At 43.9% G+C, this 17,583-nt stretch overlaps 1 protein-coding gene across 1 annotated transcript in view; it reads right to left on the minus strand.

Moving 5' to 3' along the window:
* Positions 1 to 17,583, minus strand: part of NEDD4L (neural precursor cell expressed, developmentally down-regulated 4-like, E3 ubiquitin protein ligase) — a 372,712-nt gene that overhangs the window by 150,865 nt on the left and 204,264 nt on the right. The window contains exon 5 of the mRNA XM_018576257.1: positions 14,417 to 14,470. Within this exon, the coding sequence (XP_018431759.1) occupies positions 14,417 to 14,470 (54 nt within the window). The remainder of the gene's footprint in view (positions 1 to 14,416; positions 14,471 to 17,583) is intronic.

Genomic DNA, 17,583 nt, shown 5'->3' on the forward strand with positions numbered 1-17,583 from the left:
GTGATGCACGAGGGGCTGGGGGGGGGGGGGGTTTGACTTTAATTGTACTTTAAAAAGGTTAATAGGCTGTTGGTTAAACACGCTGTGGCCACATACTTTGGCCCAACATTGGTAAGCAATGTAAACACATTTTGCATTTCTCAGGTTGTTTAAGGGTTAAGTCCCAAGGGAGAAGGAGCACAGGTGTTAAAGGCACTCATTATTGAAACTGGCCAATATTTTGGAAAATGTCTGGCCAAGTTTTTACCCCACTTTTCTCCATGCACTGTGTACAGGTCACAAAGACATGCACACAATGGCTACCGTGTTGCCAACCGAAACAGTGCTAAACGTTTTCTTAACAATTGTCCTTTTTTGAGAGATTTTCCCATGCTTGCCCACCTATTATTTAGCACATTAAAAAAGTAAATCTCTATATTGGATTCCAAGAATTATGGAGTACCAATTACTTACCGTGTCATTTCTGGAAGCGGATCCAGAATTTCTAGCTGTATGTCCTTGGTCTCCATTCTGCTCTTCGCTACCACGTGTCAAAAGAATCCTAAAATGGGGCTGTCTGCCATTTTGCTCTTGCCTAATTTCAAACGAGCACCCTTGTCCTTGCGAGGGGAGGTCTCTGGAATCATTCGGAAAATCTTCACTTGAGTCTTTACCGCATGACCTGCCATTTTGGATGATTCCATTCTCTACAGGGCTGATGCTCTCAGCTCGTGGCTGCAGCGGATAGGAGGTACTCCTTTCCAGCCTGATGCGAGGATATCGAACCAGTCGGTCTCCTTTGGTGCCTGTAAACCCAAAATTGTACTCTCCCGTCAAGTTGCAATTAGTTGTCTGAGACTGCTGGAGCTGGAAGACAAAACACCTTTTTCCGGGACTTTCAGATGTGTCCGGAAGATGCTGTAAAGACCAGCGTCTTGGTTCTGCGGGAGAAACGTCCTGTCCTTCATGACATGGTGACAGCAGCCTCACCTGCCGGATGTCTGCACCGTGACTCTGGCTTTTAACTCTCAAACCGCCGACATTTTGTCTGCATGTGGACACTGTAATCTCTTCTTCTCCATCTGTGGCGTAATTTAAATTTCCATTCTGCTCCCCAAAATGTCGTATGGGAGGTCTGGAAAGAAAGGAGGTTGCCCCATTAGCTGGCTGCCCCCCGGATTCATGCAGCCGAGGAGGAGAATTACCAGGGGTATCCTGTGGACTGCTTAAGCAGGAGGAGTTTTTCCTCACAGGCGAAATGTAACGTTCGTTAAAGTCCGCAAAACCACAAGAAAATACTTCGTCTGAGAAGTCGGAACTCTCGCATTCATCTGGGCTTTTGCGCTGCAGGGAGATCTGCATGGAGGAGCTTCGAGTAGGACGCACCTCAATGTTCTGTAGCAGCTGCGGGATGAACATTGAGGTGCTCCTCTTCAGGGCACCATCTTCTTGAAGGGTCTCCTCTCCGCAGTGCCTGGGGTGGGTGCCGTTCCTCCTCGGCAGCGTGTGGAATGCCATGAAAAAGTCATCTTCCCTCTCCTGTTCTAGGACATCAGACTCGGGGGCTGTGTTGCTCCTTCCCGAGCCAAAATGCAATCGTAGCCGATGGGCCATGGTCTGTTAACGGGCAGCAAAGAGAAGCAGAAAGCGATGCTGCGAGCTCTGCCAGGAGTTAAAAATCAAAAACATAAACTCAGAGAAAAAGCGTCCCATCTGCCAAACTGTTAGCACTGCAGACCCGATAGCGACAGATAGCCGAAATAGCCTAAGTGACAGGCAGCATTCCAGGCGTGACTGGATAAGAGCTATCACAGCTTCCACATACTGTGACATAGGGTAGGGTGGCCCAAATCATGTGACTCTTCTCCCCCCCTATCTGTCTTCGGTGCAGTCAAAGTTTTTGTTTTTTTTCCTGTTTTAGGTTCTTTTTTGTCCCCCCTTGTGTGTCCAAGAGCCAGCGAGCCTGAAACAGCACCTTCCCAGCTGCTCCTTTTCCATCAGAATGGACGAGCAGAATCAGCGGGACAGCTTTCACAGTTGACTAAAGCAGCAAACACATTGGGAGCTGCTGTAAACCTAAACCGCTTCGTATTCGTTGGGCACTTCTCTCTTGGCAGGGAAAAAAGGAAGAGGAAAAAAAAAGTGAGAGAAGGAGAGATTGCTTGCACGTTAAAATAAACTGAAAAGAAAATACAGCTGAGCAGGACAAAACGGTCTGTTTCTCTTCTGAGGAACAAGTGATCTGCTCTCCAGATTAAAGTAACCATTCTCGCCACAGACTGCGCTGCCTTCTTCTGGCATCATGGAAAGAAAAGTCTTGCTTCTAGCAACCAGAATATGGCTGCGTTTGTCCACTGCCTTGAAGAGTTTTGGGTGGCCACTAGGGATGGACCGATACTAGTATCTGTGCCGATACCGAGTATTTGGGTGAGTACTCATACTAGCCCAATTGCTCCAATACCTTTCCCGATACTGGAACTTCCGGTAAGAGGAAGATTTCCTCTGACCGGCAATGCCGCGAGGGAACATGGAGCTCAGGAAGCTGGTTCCATGCTGTTTGGCCGGCTCGATGCCGATTGGCCGGCTTCCCAGCCAATCAGCAATGAGACAGGGAGATAAATCTGATAATATGGTAACACGACCCCAACCTTGCCGAGAAATTATTCCCCTCACATAGATCTTCAGCAGCAGTCATTACCGTACCAGTCCCTCGGCCAGCTGGGCAGACACTGCTCTCCAAGATCTGCCCATGGCACCTATGTGCACAGCGCCAGCACTGCCTGCTTGGTGCTGTTAGAGGATGTCTGAGAGCACTGGGCAGTTTGCGCATGCACAGTAGCAGGCTGAGGGCTGATCACGTGGGACGTGGGCAGATCCGGGAGAGCGGTGTCTGCCCAGCTGGCCGAGGGACTGGCACAGTAATGAATGGAGCTGAGGATCGATGAAGGGGAAAGAGGTGTCTGCAGGGTGGAGGTTGTGTCACCATATTGTCAGATCTGTTTGGCCAGCCTTGATGCTGATTGGTTGGGAAGCCAGCTTCCCGTCCAATCAGCATCAAGCCGGCCAAACAGAATGAAGTCGGCGTTCCAGGCAATCAAGAAGCCGGGCAGTGGGTAATAACACGCCGCCTGGCTCCCTGATTGCCTGGGAAGCCGGCTCTATGCTACCGGAAATACCGGTATCAGTACTCGGTATCGGTGAGTACCGAAATATATATATCGGTACTCATACTCGATACCGAAAAAACGGTATAGGTGCATCCCCAGTGGCCACTGGCAAAACAGCCACTTGGACAAGTAAGGCCCAGTATATTTAAAGGGAATCTAAAACCTCCTATCCCTCACAACCAAGGAAGGTGCCATCTTGGCCTCTATTTAGAATGCAGTTGCCATGGTTTTGCACATGTGATCAGCTATGCCATCAGCCATTTGAGGGCAAAAATGAGCACAATTGCAACCTTGACAGTTGGCATGACTTGAAAGTAACTGTGTTGGGGGGCATTAAATTGGTAGGTAAAGTTCCTCTTTAAATATACTAGTATGACTGGGTCTCCAGCATTCAGAAAGGTTTCCCCAGAAAAGGCTCTGTGCTCTTTCTTCCCTCTCCCCTACTTCTCTTTCAGGTTGCTATTGGAGTTTCATGCCTCCTTCCCCGCCAGCAATAGCCTACCGATTGGGCGTTCTGGCGTTGCTTGTCAACAGGATTTCCATTATATTCAATATTGCACATTCACACTAGGCAAGAGCATAGTGTTGCTTAAAGCTTGATGCTAGGTAAGTACATGAGCTCCTTTTGGGGCAGAGTCACGCAATGGGAGTGCCAATAAAGCAAGTGAAAATGTGTTTTTCATGCATTTTTTGTATAGTAACTAGGATTATATATATATGTATATCTCTATATAGATCTATATAGATATACATCTATATAGATCTATATCTAGATATAGATCTATATATCTATATATATATATATATATAGATCTATATATATATATATATACACACACACACAATATGTGCTGCAAACAAATAGAAGTTAAACTTAGATGACCAAAAGGGCACTAGAGTTGTCTTCCCAATGTTTGTGCAAGCTTCCACCTAAACTCTGCACACAAGTCTTTATCATGGAAATCCAGTTTTATTGGGGGAAAAAAACTTTAAGGTGAATTATACACTAAAAGAATTGTAATTAACTTCAAATTAAACGCTACAGACTGTAAGGATTTCAACAAACTTTTCCCCGCCTCTGTCCATAAGATACTGTAGGCTTTGGCAGGGCTTTCTAAAACTGACTTCTGTGTGGGAGGCTCTGCCATGGCTATAATCACAAAAGCTATGAAGCTTTATGTGTGCAAGAGTCTCTGCTGCAAAAGGCTTTTTGGCTTCGGTTAGATTCAGATGACTGTAGTTTGGCATGTGTTTTTGCGCACGTTACAATCCATATTTTAGGCCTGGAAATTACTTAAATTATATTTTTGGAAAGCAGAGACCCTGTAGAATAAAATGGCTGCAGTTACAAAATTTTACATCCCATGATTTGAGTAAAATTTCAGGAAAAATTAAACTTAAGTTAATTTTAGTGCACAAACTCACAATATAATACCCAATTTTTTTTCTAAATATAAAAGATGAGGTTATGCCAAGTAAATAGATACCCAACATGCCAAACTTAAAAAATGCCTGCACCCGTGAAACGGCAACAAAATGCAGTACCCCAAACTGTCCATAGCCAACACTTTAAAAGCCCGTACAGATCATCAGTTTAGAGTTATCTGTGAATATTGGCCCTAGAAATATTGCTTTCACTCTGGCGCATGCGGCGATACCTATAGTGTAGCGTGACCGTCGTTTTCGTACGTAGAATGTTCAGGGAGGCAGGGGACTTTAACATTTTATTTTGTATTTTTACATTTTACATTATTTTTAACCCCTTGCTGTCCGTCCATTGTAAAATTACGGGCGGACAGCGGATGCTTCTTGGTGGGTGGAGGAGCATTTACGTGATCTACTTCCTACTTCCGCGAACAGGACCCAGCCGGGAATCTAAACAACCGTTACTGGATGTTATATACAAGCGTTCGGCCGGCTCTATAGTCGGCCATTCGCTTGTATGACCGTGGAATGCGGTCTCTGCTTCATCAGCTTTTTTGGGGGTCCCTAGGTGACATTAGGGGTCTTAGGGACCCCTGATGTCTGCATAAAGAGGACCTGTCAGTGTATGTTGGATATTACATAGGCCCCTAAAGGGCCTGGTATGACTTTTAGGGGGAACCCCACACACTTTTTTAAAATTTTTATCTTAGGGTGGGTCCCTCCTAACATTCCTACCAGACCTAAAGGGCCTGTTATCAATTGGAGGGGAACCTCACGCTTTTTTTTTTTCTTCTGCGGACTGTGTCTTTTGTCTAATGTCACTTTGCTGCAAGGAAAATATGTTCATAACGAAAAGTTGTACATATTACCGCTAACCAAACTTCAAGTTTTTATTTTTTTAAGTTGATGCTTAACACAAAACTTCATTCAGCAAAGAAATTCGGATGCATCCGAAATGTTTGTTATCGGAAATTCGTATTCCTTTGCATTTGTTATTTCTGTCATGCGGAAATTAGTATGCATCCGAATGTACGAATTTACGAAAATTTGTCAGAATAACGAATCTTTCCAAAACGAATCACACATGTCTATTCATTTCTATCACATAATGGGGCTTACATTAAATGGGTTTACATGTATTTCAAATAATGGATTTTTCCTTTAAGCTCTAGAACACAATCTGATTTTTAGGGGCCTCTCCAATGGATGCTGAGTAGCCTGCATTGCATGATGGGGAGTGAAGGGTGCAAGCCAGGGATCCAAGCTGCAGCTAAAACCTAATAACACAGAAGAAAATAAAGATACAAAATACAGGTTATTAGCAGTCACCTTGCTAGCAGGGAATTTCACTTTTTTTCTTTCCAGGAAAGGCTTTACTTTGAACTTTAAAAATAATTATGACTGATTCATGAGCTGTATTCCATTTATCTGTATATGAATAAAAATCCCAACCCTCTATAGATTTTAAAACACCTTGAACGCTCTGATGCTTTCCACAAACTCCTCAAAGACGTCTATTTGCCGCCAGAAGAAAAATATAACAAATATTAACACAACAAATTTGTTATTTTGAGCGAGCGTTTTGCCACGTTGCTTAGCCCGCGGCTCAGCGACTTTGAGAATCCGAAGCATTAACCTTGCATTTTTGTTCAATTAATTTATTTATATTAAAGAACTACCAGGATCCAAGTTTCGAACGTAGAGCAGTACAAGATATGTTAGCTAGGTTTAGTTTACGTGACAAGTGCCAAGGCTCAGCACAATCGGTCATTGTTCTTGCTGGATACAGAGCCAGCAAAGACATCAGCACTGGTAAAGGACGCCCAGCAACGACCCTGTGAACGGAGACCGGCAGGTGCAAGATCCAGCGCTGTGAAAAACTTTTAATGCTGAGCAGGATTCTGGTCACAAACTGAAGCAGAAAAAAAAAGTTTTGAAGAAGTTACAGCTACTGTACAACCACACAGCTTAAGGTTATGGCCAAATGGAGATACCTACAACTCCAAATGACATTGGGAAATGTAAGGTTACCTTCCACCTTCATTTCTACAATTCTCCCATAACATTTGAACATATTTGATATATATTATTCACCAGTAAAACCTTCCATTGCGTAGCATCCAAAAGCCCAAAGACTTGATCCCCAGTTACACAGAAGACAATGAGCCCGATTAACTATTTTTCTTTTCAACATTTTATTGGCATATGTGTGAAACGCATTTGACATACATAGTGCGCCTATGTGCATGATGATTTGAAACGTGCACCAGAATCTGTACAATTGCATTTGTTGGTGTAGATGTTGCAGTTTCTGCACTGCAAAGTAGTGCAGATATTTGGCGCAAATCTGCGCCTGGTCTGACCAAGCGCAGATCTGCACAGCGGGCTGACTCCCTCAGATAATCATCTATACAGATGCTTAACAGAAGGAGACTAAGCTGGGAGAAGCTGCCTCCTCCTCCCTCCCTCTACCCTTTGCCTACTTGAGCAGAGGGGAGGACTCCATTACTTAAAAAAAAAAAACCAATGCATTAACCCTTTCTATATTTTGGTCCCTTAGGCAGGCCATTCAAAAAAATGGATTGCCTCAAAGGAGAAATATGAGGTGAGTGCTTTTCACTCACCTCATAGTTCTAGCCGACCTGTGACAATGAGACTGTCACAGGTCAGCTCAGTAGATCGGGAAGTGAGCGAACACATAGCGGCGTTCGCTCACCTCTCGATCCTGTCACAGCTCTCTGCCGTGACAGGGGAGGGGCTGGATTCCCCTCTCACCGCTCCGATCCGCCAGCGTTAACTGGCGGATCGGGAGGGGGCGGGTACAACTGGCTCTGCCTCTAGATAGGCAGAGGACTGTAATGTAAGGCATGTTAAAATAATGCACTTGCACTAGTGTGAACGGGCCCTAACGGGAAGCAAAATTGCAGCTACTACTCAGAGTGAGACCTTCTCTGATCTGTCCACCTCTCCAAATGAATAGGATGCAGTGAGATTGGTGGTTGCCTCTGTAATTAAATCGTTACCCAGAGCTCTGTCAGTAGAGAGCCACAAATGTAGTGACAGCTCAGCTGATCGCTGCTGTCACTTGTAAACAAAGGGCCGGCAGAGGAAGGCTTCCACTACTCAATTCCTCTGCCAGGTTCTAACTGATAACACCATCAAATGTAGAACCTAGCATATGAAGCTAATAATGGCAGGCTTCCTCTGCCGATCCTTATCCTCCGGCCCTACAGTGGAGTGGCTATGGTCGTATATCCCACCATCCTTTCATCATGCATCGACCTACGAAACCATTCCTGAAGAAGGGAACGGCTTCCAAAAGTTTGAACCTCAAAATATAATCAGCTGGCCACATGAAAGCTATCACCTACATTTTTATTGTATTACTTCACAATTCTGATAGAAACTGTTGCTGTTGGGTTGCCGTGTCCTGTTGGGTTGCTTGTGACAGTGAATCAAAGAGATAGAAATTGCCCAAAAAAATTCCACTTGGCCTCTGAGTGAAATAAGCACTCCAGACGAAAGTCACTCACGGCTGTTCTGCGTCAAACACGGGAAACAAAATAACTTTTCTTCTAAAAAGGAAAACTGCTGTCTGCTCTCGCCTATCCCAGCTCCTACAGATGTGATTCAGTAACATAATCTGCAATCTTCCAGATGGTTGGATGTGTGCTGCTTCGGTTCCCATGCGTCACGTCTGATATCTCCCTTTCCATTTACTGGAAATCCTATTTAATTAGAGTGGTGCCAGTTCCTGGAAAATGTGGGAAATATGTTGTGGTGATAACTGGGGAAAAGGTTTTCAAATACCTACATGTTAATCTTTAATAACATATGATGTGATCCAAGGTGTGAGGATCTAGAGGAAGGGTAAAGGCTTCTGTAGGTTTTTAGGAGGCGGTCCAAGACCATCCTGCCGCGGGCTGTTCGGGAGATCGCAGTGCAAAGGATCTGAACAGGACAGGTTCTTATTCAAATGCTTCAGGCTCCATTAACATACAGCGTTTGCATTTTCCATGAGTAAGACTGCGCGGCAATGCAAACGCTAAAATCTTTCATCCGCACGGATTCCGCTAATTTGTGGCAATTAAATAACCGCGATAACGTGCGGAATCAGTCAAAAAAAATTGCACTTGGACCTACCACAAAAGTCTGAACAATGCACATTAAAGTGCATTGTTTTTTGTTTAGAGCGGCTCCGCGCATATTCGGCCGGCCGAATACGTGCAGACAACCAGTCCTGTGTGAATGGAGCCTTATGCTGTATTCTTAAAAACAGCCAGTCACATGTGCGCACAGAGAGAATGCGGTTTTCAAAGTGGACATCTTGAAAAAACATATTCAGTGCATCCCTGCAATACCCGCACATCTTTCCATGTTTTATCCCTCTAAAAACATTGCAAGTGCAAGTACTTGCTGATCTGCCACAAATCCAGTGCGCTTCTAATGCTTGAGCTGTCAACACAGGCTTTTGCAGCACTGAAATCTGAACCAGATCTGTCAACCCTGCCTGTCGGATTATAGAACTGCGCCTGTTCTCTACCCAGCTTGTAAACATTGAGTTCTTTCCCAGCAAGTAAAACAATGCTTGGCTTGACTCCCAAGAACCTGCCTACATGCTGCAAAGAAAAAAATGCTCTTGGGAGATGTAGTTCTGGGGCCATGCCTTCATCAATAGGATCCGAGCAGCTGCTACTGCAAGAATTTTACAAGCCTGGTGATGATGTCAAAGGGAGTAATAAAAATAGATTCCTGATACAAGAAGAAGGTAAAAAATATTGCTGTGAAATAGTTGAAAGGGGGAGAAAAGAGGTTTGGGGGTAAAATGTATGAATTCCTATAAAAAATCTCCTTCCACTTCATCTATTATGAACACACCCCAGTGAATGCTTGGCTCAGACCACCATTTAAAAAGGGAAACCACTGCTTTTGCAAATGCTAGTTGGCCATTATGTTATTCCAAAGGCTGCAACACATTGTGAGGCACTGACCCAGAAGAAGCATGCAAATGACGAGTTCTGACTTTCCTCTGATCAGACTAGGGGCATGCTTGCTCCAGTTTAGTGGCTCAGAAACTACCAAGGCAAAAGACAGCCAAGTAATACGCATTATCAAATGAGGTCAGTAATGGCAGCCTCCATAGTTATAAGTAGATGTGATCATGTCTTTCTTTTATAAACATGGCAAGAATTAGATTTTTTTTTGCAACCAGTCCCAGCGCAGGTTCTTACTACGAATATTCACTGCGAATACCACAGAAAACCATATACAGATATTAATACTAAAGCTGAATCTCCTAGACCCGAATGGCATTCGGGGTCCGAATGGCATTCGGGAGCTCTTGAATTCCATTTGGGAGCTCCCGAATGCCATTTGGGTCCGGGAGCCATATAAAGTATATACATATATTACTAAAGCTGAGGCTCCCAGACGCGAATGCTATTCGGGTCTAGGAGCCTCAGCTTTAGAATTGTATTTATACTTGAAAACTGAATTGGACATGTGACTTTTCTGGCCAATCAGATGTTTTTCATTTGAATGCATCCGAACGGGTCTGAATACGAATGTTCGTGTTCAGACCCATACGGATTAATTAACTGAAAAACACATCTGATTGGCCAGAAAAGTCACATGTCCAATTCAGTTTAATTTTTAAACGAAATTCGGACGGGATCCAAAATTCGGAAGTGGAAATTCGGATTCTGACAAGTGGAAATTTGGATTCGGACACATTCGGATGCATTGGGATTCGGTAATTTCGATGCGTCTAAATGTTCGAATTTGGGAAAATTTGTCCGAATTTTGATTCGGAACTAAACAAATCGCACATGTCTAGTCACCAGCAAGCTCTCAACCCAGAGCAGCACCCACTTAGTCATTCTGTAGGCAACTATGTATATACAGTTTGACTTGTAGCTTTAGCATACCATGACCAACAGGTGAAAACCTACATTGGACTCATCACTGTCACCCTTTAGTCAGCACCTCAGATCAGTGAGATGTTTGGCCACCCATGCTGAAGGACACTCAACCCATTCCCAGCTATTCTGGTAAATGGACAGACCTACAAAGCACCAGCCATTGTCTCCTGATCCCACAAACATTGCAAAAATTTAACCATTGCCATTTTAATATGAGACAGATATGGAGTGCTGCAGCATTCCATGGCAGATACTTTTTCAGTACATGTTTCAAACAAGCTTCTGAGGATACATATGGGTTTCTCTTGCTACAGTTTGCATCCCCTACATCCCAAAAAGAGTTTAATAATTCTTCAAATATATGAAGTTTGATTTAATAGTGGAAACTACACATGATACAAGGTGTCAAAATGTTTCTAATTTTTTCAATTATTTCCCCCCCAATACATGGGAAGGAAAGTGTATCTAAATCCAAGAACAAAAATTTAATACATTGCAGTTTGCCGGTTCTCACATGTGGTAGCCGCATTTGTTTTATTTTTTCAGGCTTCTTTTCTTTTATTTTCACCTGGTGAGCCTGCCGGTAACACACTTCCTGCTCTAGTGTGACAACACTTCCTTTACTGTATCTATGGAGAAGCAGTGTTGGCACCCTAGGACAGGAAGTATTTAAAGACCACAGAATACCACCCCCTTCTCATCTCCAGAACATGGGGGTGTATTCTGTGGTTCACAGAGGTAACCAGACCAGCACTGATAATTGTGTTTGAGAGAACAAATAAGTGTGGACTTTCAACACGGTCCCTTGTTTGAGAATTGCTGGCCTTTTCTGCGGTGAAAAGGGTAGATCTCATAATCGGCTGCACAGACTGCTCTAGCTTGAGGCTTGGTTCACACCTAGGTGATTTGCCACGCGGTATCGCACAAAACACAGATTTGCATTGAAGTCAATGGAGGCTGTTCACACCTTTGCGGTTTGTCGGACAAAATCGTCTGCCGCGCAAAAAGATGCAGGAGCTATTTTCGGGCGGTTGTCGCACTGTTTGGGTCCCACAGACATATCTATGCATTGAAAGCCATGCAACAAAGCACAGTCGCGCAAACGTAAACATGCAAAAACAGTTCACCAGCTCAATCGCCTAGGTGTGAACCAAGCCTAAGACTTTTATGGCATCTGAGTTGAGAAAGTATAGTACATTTTCAGGAGAACCTCTTCTGAAGGAGGGAATTACTTAGCGCTTCTGCCTTGCAGCACTGGGGGTCCCCAGTTCGAATCCCTGCCAGGTCACTATCTGCAAGGAGTTTGCATGTTCTCCCTGTGCTTGTGTGGGTTTCTACGGATACTCCGGTTTCCTCCTTCACTCCAAAGACATGCAAGTAGGTTAATAGGCTCCTCTCTAAGTTGGCCCTCTATGCATGCATGTGAGATAGGGACCTTAGATTGTAAGCTCCTTGAGTGTAGGGACTGATGTGAATATGCAACTCTGTAAAGTGCTACTTAAATTGTCGGCGCTATATAAAATACCTGTAATAATAATAATAATAATTACTGATGTTGGATGAAAGAAGACCTGGCTCACAATGGGCATGCCAATGGTGTTCAGTAGGGTTGAAATCAAAGCTTTGTGCAGGGCATTAAAGTACCCTAAAAACCAGTTTTATGGACCTGGTTCTGTGCACAGTCATGCTGGAACAGAAAAGAGCCGTTGCCAAACTATACCAAAACTGTACCAAAAGGCTGGAAGCGCACAACTGTCTATCTATGATGTCTTTGTATGCTGTAGCATTAACAGTACCCTCCACTGGAAACACCTGAAATCAATCATTTGGAGGGCTATTCACATACTTTTGGCCATATAGACATCGTGGTGGTCAGGTGCCCACAAACTTTACTCCATCAAGTATAATTTGGACAGCTATACTAATTCCAACAAAGACCACTACACTACTAAGCAGGAAACCATTAGGTATCATGAAGCAAGCACAGTTCCTCCTATTCTGTGGTTTTTCATTGACATAAAAGATAAGTTTGATATTTTCGACAAAATGTAAATGCAGCAGTCTACCTGCCATTTCTCTGCCCCCTGGGTCTAGCTTTTCAGCTTCCCTTATATGGGGAGAGACAATGTCTACATATAGATTATCTCACTGTGCGTTATCTTCTCCATGTCACAGCACTAAACAGATGACAGCTGCATGAGATAACCTCTGACCCGGAAACATCTCTGCACTGAAAGCCTTAACCTTATGGGAGCAGCGTAAAGGCGCTATGTGCCCTGAATGCATCATCAAAGTCACTTTGAAGACACACAATTCTTCCCAGCAATAGCAGCAGCTAGTAATGCATTAAATAGAAATATATATAGAAATAAATATATTATAATCAGTTGTGATCAACCCCCTCCCCCCTAAAAAAAAGTGTTTAAAAATGTCCACCACACAAGGACATGTGTCACAGATAAGATCAGAATAGCAAAAATGATCCTGGAGTTCCACTTTAACCCCTTAACTGAAATATGCACATAGCATTTTTTCCTCTCTAATCTGTTCAACCACCCAGGCAAAGAGAAATACACAGTACCTCTGCGTATAGTGGAACGTGTGACAGCACTGGTGCTTGGCTCAGCACGTTCACACACTGGCAGGGAGCATTCTCAACCCTGTGTAACCTCTGACTTGTGAGGGACCTGAAGCTTACTCAGGTTTTCCATGACTCACTCCCATGCATGAACGTGGTAGCAGAAGAGCGAAGGACAGTATGTTCTTCTGGGGCGGGGGCCATTAAAGAAAACCTGGTGCTTGCACAAAGTACCCGTTAGCTTTAAAGCAGAAATGTAGCCAGGCGATAGACATTTAAACATTTGCATACTGACATCAAGCATGAAATGGGCTTTAAAATAGGCCCTGACTGATCTCTTCAGCTGCAGGTATTGTGGAGCAACCTATCCTCAAACCTTACAAGAAAAACATTGAAGTCGAATTTGAATCTTGGCACCCTGACCACTCCCCTTGTTCTATTCACCTCCTCTGTTTATTCATTAGAAATAAGAAAACTGCAGCCAAGTCAATACTGCAGAAAGCTGCCGAACATGAAAGTGAAATTGTTTTTGCAGTAGAATTGAGAATTAATTACTCCATGGTGCCTGCAGCTATGGAGGTCAGTGAGGGCTTATGAGTGAGCACAATTTCTGGAGCATGCAGAAATAAGCGCACAATTGATCTTGTAGGCGAGCATATTCGTGTTCATTGTACACTATACATTCTGATACTAAGAAGCACGGTTACATTGCAAAAGCTGGAATGCGTCAACTTCCAGCTAGTCATCACTGTCATTTGTCCAGCACCACCACTGATGCCACTAGCACATCAGTAGGGATGAGATCCTTTGACTACATCACCCAGTGTCCTAGCCACCAGGGTATAATACTGTAAGTGGGTGCAGGAGTAAGCGGGTGAACTTTCTGATTGGTAGATGGGTGGCATAGGGTGGTGATGCTGGCAAAATGGTGCACGTAAAGGTGATGAGACAGCCTCCTTGTGCTCTGTTACAGAACTGACCATTGATTATGATGTCACTATTTTTAAAATACAGAGACAGCCAGAGCTACTGACACGGGTCAGGGAAAACCAAACGTGCCACAAAAAGGAAACACATTAATACATAAGCCTTTGCAAAAACATCGGCAAAGATCATTTACAAGACTCAAAGTGTGATAATAGCTTACACTTTGCAGAATACATTTACAAACTCCATTTGTCTCTAACAGTTAAGATTTGGACTGTAAATATTTCCCCAGGCTTTCAAACATAATGTGTTGTCCATTTCCCGAATGATTAACTCTGCTGTGTGAACGAGCGCACTCAATACAGTAAATCATATAACACGATATTGAGCAGCCCCGCAAAGGGCAGCAATGCACTTACCAATCGATTCTCATCAAACACTTCAAACAGTAGCCTCTGATTAGTTGGAAGGACCTGCACAGGAAAACATCAAACACTTGTTAGAAGCCAAATAACATTTCAGTAAACCTTAAGTAAATATGACAGGTTCTCTTTCTAAAAATACAAGATACCTGGCTGTCATGCTCACCCGACCCTCCTGCTTCAACACTTTTTGTCACTGACACAGAAACTAGTATGCAGATAAGGAGTTCAGGCTCAAGTATATCTAAGGACACAAATGTCCCCATTGGGAAGCATTTTTTATCCTGGTGAAATCTGTTATCTCTATGTAGAAGCTGTGATCTCTCTGCAGAGGTCTGACATGCCCCTGCTGAGGCAGAGCTATAGATCTACAATCAGCGAAGCTAATGCTCTCTGCTGATTGGAGAGATCTAGCTCTGAGTAGAATGTAGAACAGATGTCCCAATTCCCTTGATGCCAAGCAACCTGCTGGAACCACCCAACTCCCCACTTCATCCAAATAACCAGACTACACCTTTGATGGAGTTAAATGGAGATAGCAGCCTTTTATTATACACATATTAAACATGACAGAACAATAAATTCAAGCATGAGGTTTCAAAGGTCTTTTGAAGGCCAAAATGATTAACAGATATGCTGTCTCTGTGGAAACCCTAAACTCTGTTAGGCTCCCAGCCACACCACACCGCCTTGGGGACAACCTGCACATTGACCGCAGACACATCCATATCTGAATTACCCGTTGGACCAGTATATATCACCATGACTTGAGGACCCATACCAAGACAGGTCCCCAAACATTAACCACCATCACCTCTTTGTTTCCGCCTTCAAAAGACCCCAAACCGCCCAACACTGCTATGACAGGCAACAGCCCCCAAACCCAAAATAATAGGGTGGGTGGATGGGAAGTTCTCTCCTCATCCGACGATCTCCGACTAAAGCCAGTGTGACCCTCCTCCTCAGACCACCACAAAGGCTCCGCCCGAACTTTGAACTTGACCAATTGGTAAGTCCTTATTTAACTCTTTGTTCCTTGTATCCCCTCTTCACAGTCATGCAAGCCCTCCCCCTATATTTTTTTTCTTTTGCTTCGGGCCTAACATTAGGGGAGATGTCATACCTTTGAAGAGAGACTACTGCTTCCTCACAGAGAGCAAAGGTCGCTCTCTGCAGCAGGCTGGCAGGGAACAGGCTTTTCTGCTCAGGCTGCTTTCTGAAAAAAACTAAAGCTGGCCATACACCTATGTGGATGGAGGAATCTCCCACTGGGCCAAGTTTCAGTATTTTGCTAGTTGGCCCCGCTGGCTGTTAAAATACCGGAACAATCTGATTGGATGCAGGCATTGTTCATGTATTTTGAGATCCAGCGGGGCCGACTTGCAAGATACTGAAGCTTGGCCCAGTGGGAGATTCCTCCATCCACACAGTTTAGCGTAGATGGAGGAATCTGTTGCACCTTTTCAATCTGACGATAGCAAATCTGTAGATAATTTAAAGGTGTATGGCCAGTTTAAAACTTTAAACACCTTTTGTTGTGATGCACCTGAAAGGTCTGTAGCTGATTTAATTTGAAAGTTCAAATAGATGTTAACACAGTCTTTCCTGATCTGAATGCTTGTTCTAGGATCTGTAACTCTGTATTGAAAACTAGAGGAGCAGCAGAAGGTGGTCAGAAATGGCAGGCCAGTATTTCTCTAACAGTACATGTACATCTAGCACAGAAAGCTCTAGGTGGAGCTCAACTAATACAATCTAACCAAGATTTACATCATATTTTCCACCATAATTTGCAAATAAATTCGTTCCAAATCAGCCAATGTGATTTGTCTGGATTTGTTTTTTCATTTTGTCTCTCATAGTTGAGGTCTACCTATAATGCCAATTACAGGCCTCTCTCGTCTTTTTAAGTGGGAGAACTTGCACAATTGGTGGCTGACTAAATACTTTTTTGCCCCACTGTACATATAATATAATAAATATTAATCCTGTCCTGCTTAGAATTTCACCAGACAGGAAGTGAGGAAAAATCAGGGACATCAGAACGCAAAAAATCAATTAAAAAAGTGTTAAAATAGGATTTTAAGACAAAATGTAATCTAATTAAGTCTGTTCAGATCAACAGGACTTTAAAGCTGACCTCCGGGATAGTCTAAATACAAGAGCCTTGTGCATTCTTACTTGAATCTTGGGGCTTCATTTATAAAAATTCTGCCGGGAGTATAGCTGGGCGGGTGCTGTTCACACGGCACTAGCGCCCCCAGATGGATCTGGTGAGAATTGAAATTGCCAATACTGATGAGCGCCATCTAGGGGTGCTAGTGCCGCGTGAATGTTTTATAAATGAAGTCCTTGGTTTGCTTTAATATTCATTTCAGATCTGTGCAGTAATCCAGTGTGAAACTTGGAGCTTCCTGTAACAAAGACCACTCACTGCTGCTCTCATTTCTTGCCCAGTGTGACTGGTCTCATCTCCACCCCCTCCTGTAGTTTTCTGCAGGCAGTCTGTAGTGGATGAGGCCTGCTGGAGCCCTCCCACAGCTCTGCTCTCTGTACATGGTGTTACAAAGTAATAACATAATATATTTTAAATTAAAGTTTTTGTGTTCGGTTCAGCTCTTTAATGGGCAGGCGCAGGCCTACACAGAGAGAAGGCTATAACGAGGGCAAGTCCTCAAACAGGTGAGATTTTCGGACAGCTAAGCGGATCATTGATTGGCTCGCCGCTGCCTGGCGCCAACAGAGGCCAGATTGCATCTGTACAGGAGAATTCTCAGGGCATCGGATGGTGCTCTGCTTACACTATGTGGCAACAATTTGCAGCATATGGATTTAGTTCATTTGATTGATACCCTGAGATAGTGTGAATACTTGAGCCGTGGAATGTCAAGAGCTCAACCACAAGTTATGCTTGATCTGGTGGGTCCGAGCAGCTCTCCACCAAGCTAGAATTGAGATGTCATTTTCACATACTTCTCCTGGGGCAAAGTTTCCCCTGGATGAAAATGAGGATGGGAACAGCAAACCTTTGGGAGTCTTAACAGTGAATTTAGTGGACGTTTGCAGCCAGGAACAGAAGGCTGATCCGTCAGCTGCCCGTCATTAAAAGTGGAGTCTCAAATTCACCGGGTGACGTGGAGAAGGAGAGAGCCATGCACCCCCCC

The sequence above is a fragment of the Nanorana parkeri genome, unplaced genomic scaffold, assembly GCF_000935625.1.
Source record: "Nanorana parkeri isolate BGI_ZX_2015 unplaced genomic scaffold, ASM93562v1 scaffold61, whole genome shotgun sequence".
Taxonomy (NCBI): Eukaryota; Metazoa; Chordata; class Amphibia; order Anura; family Dicroglossidae; genus Nanorana; species Nanorana parkeri.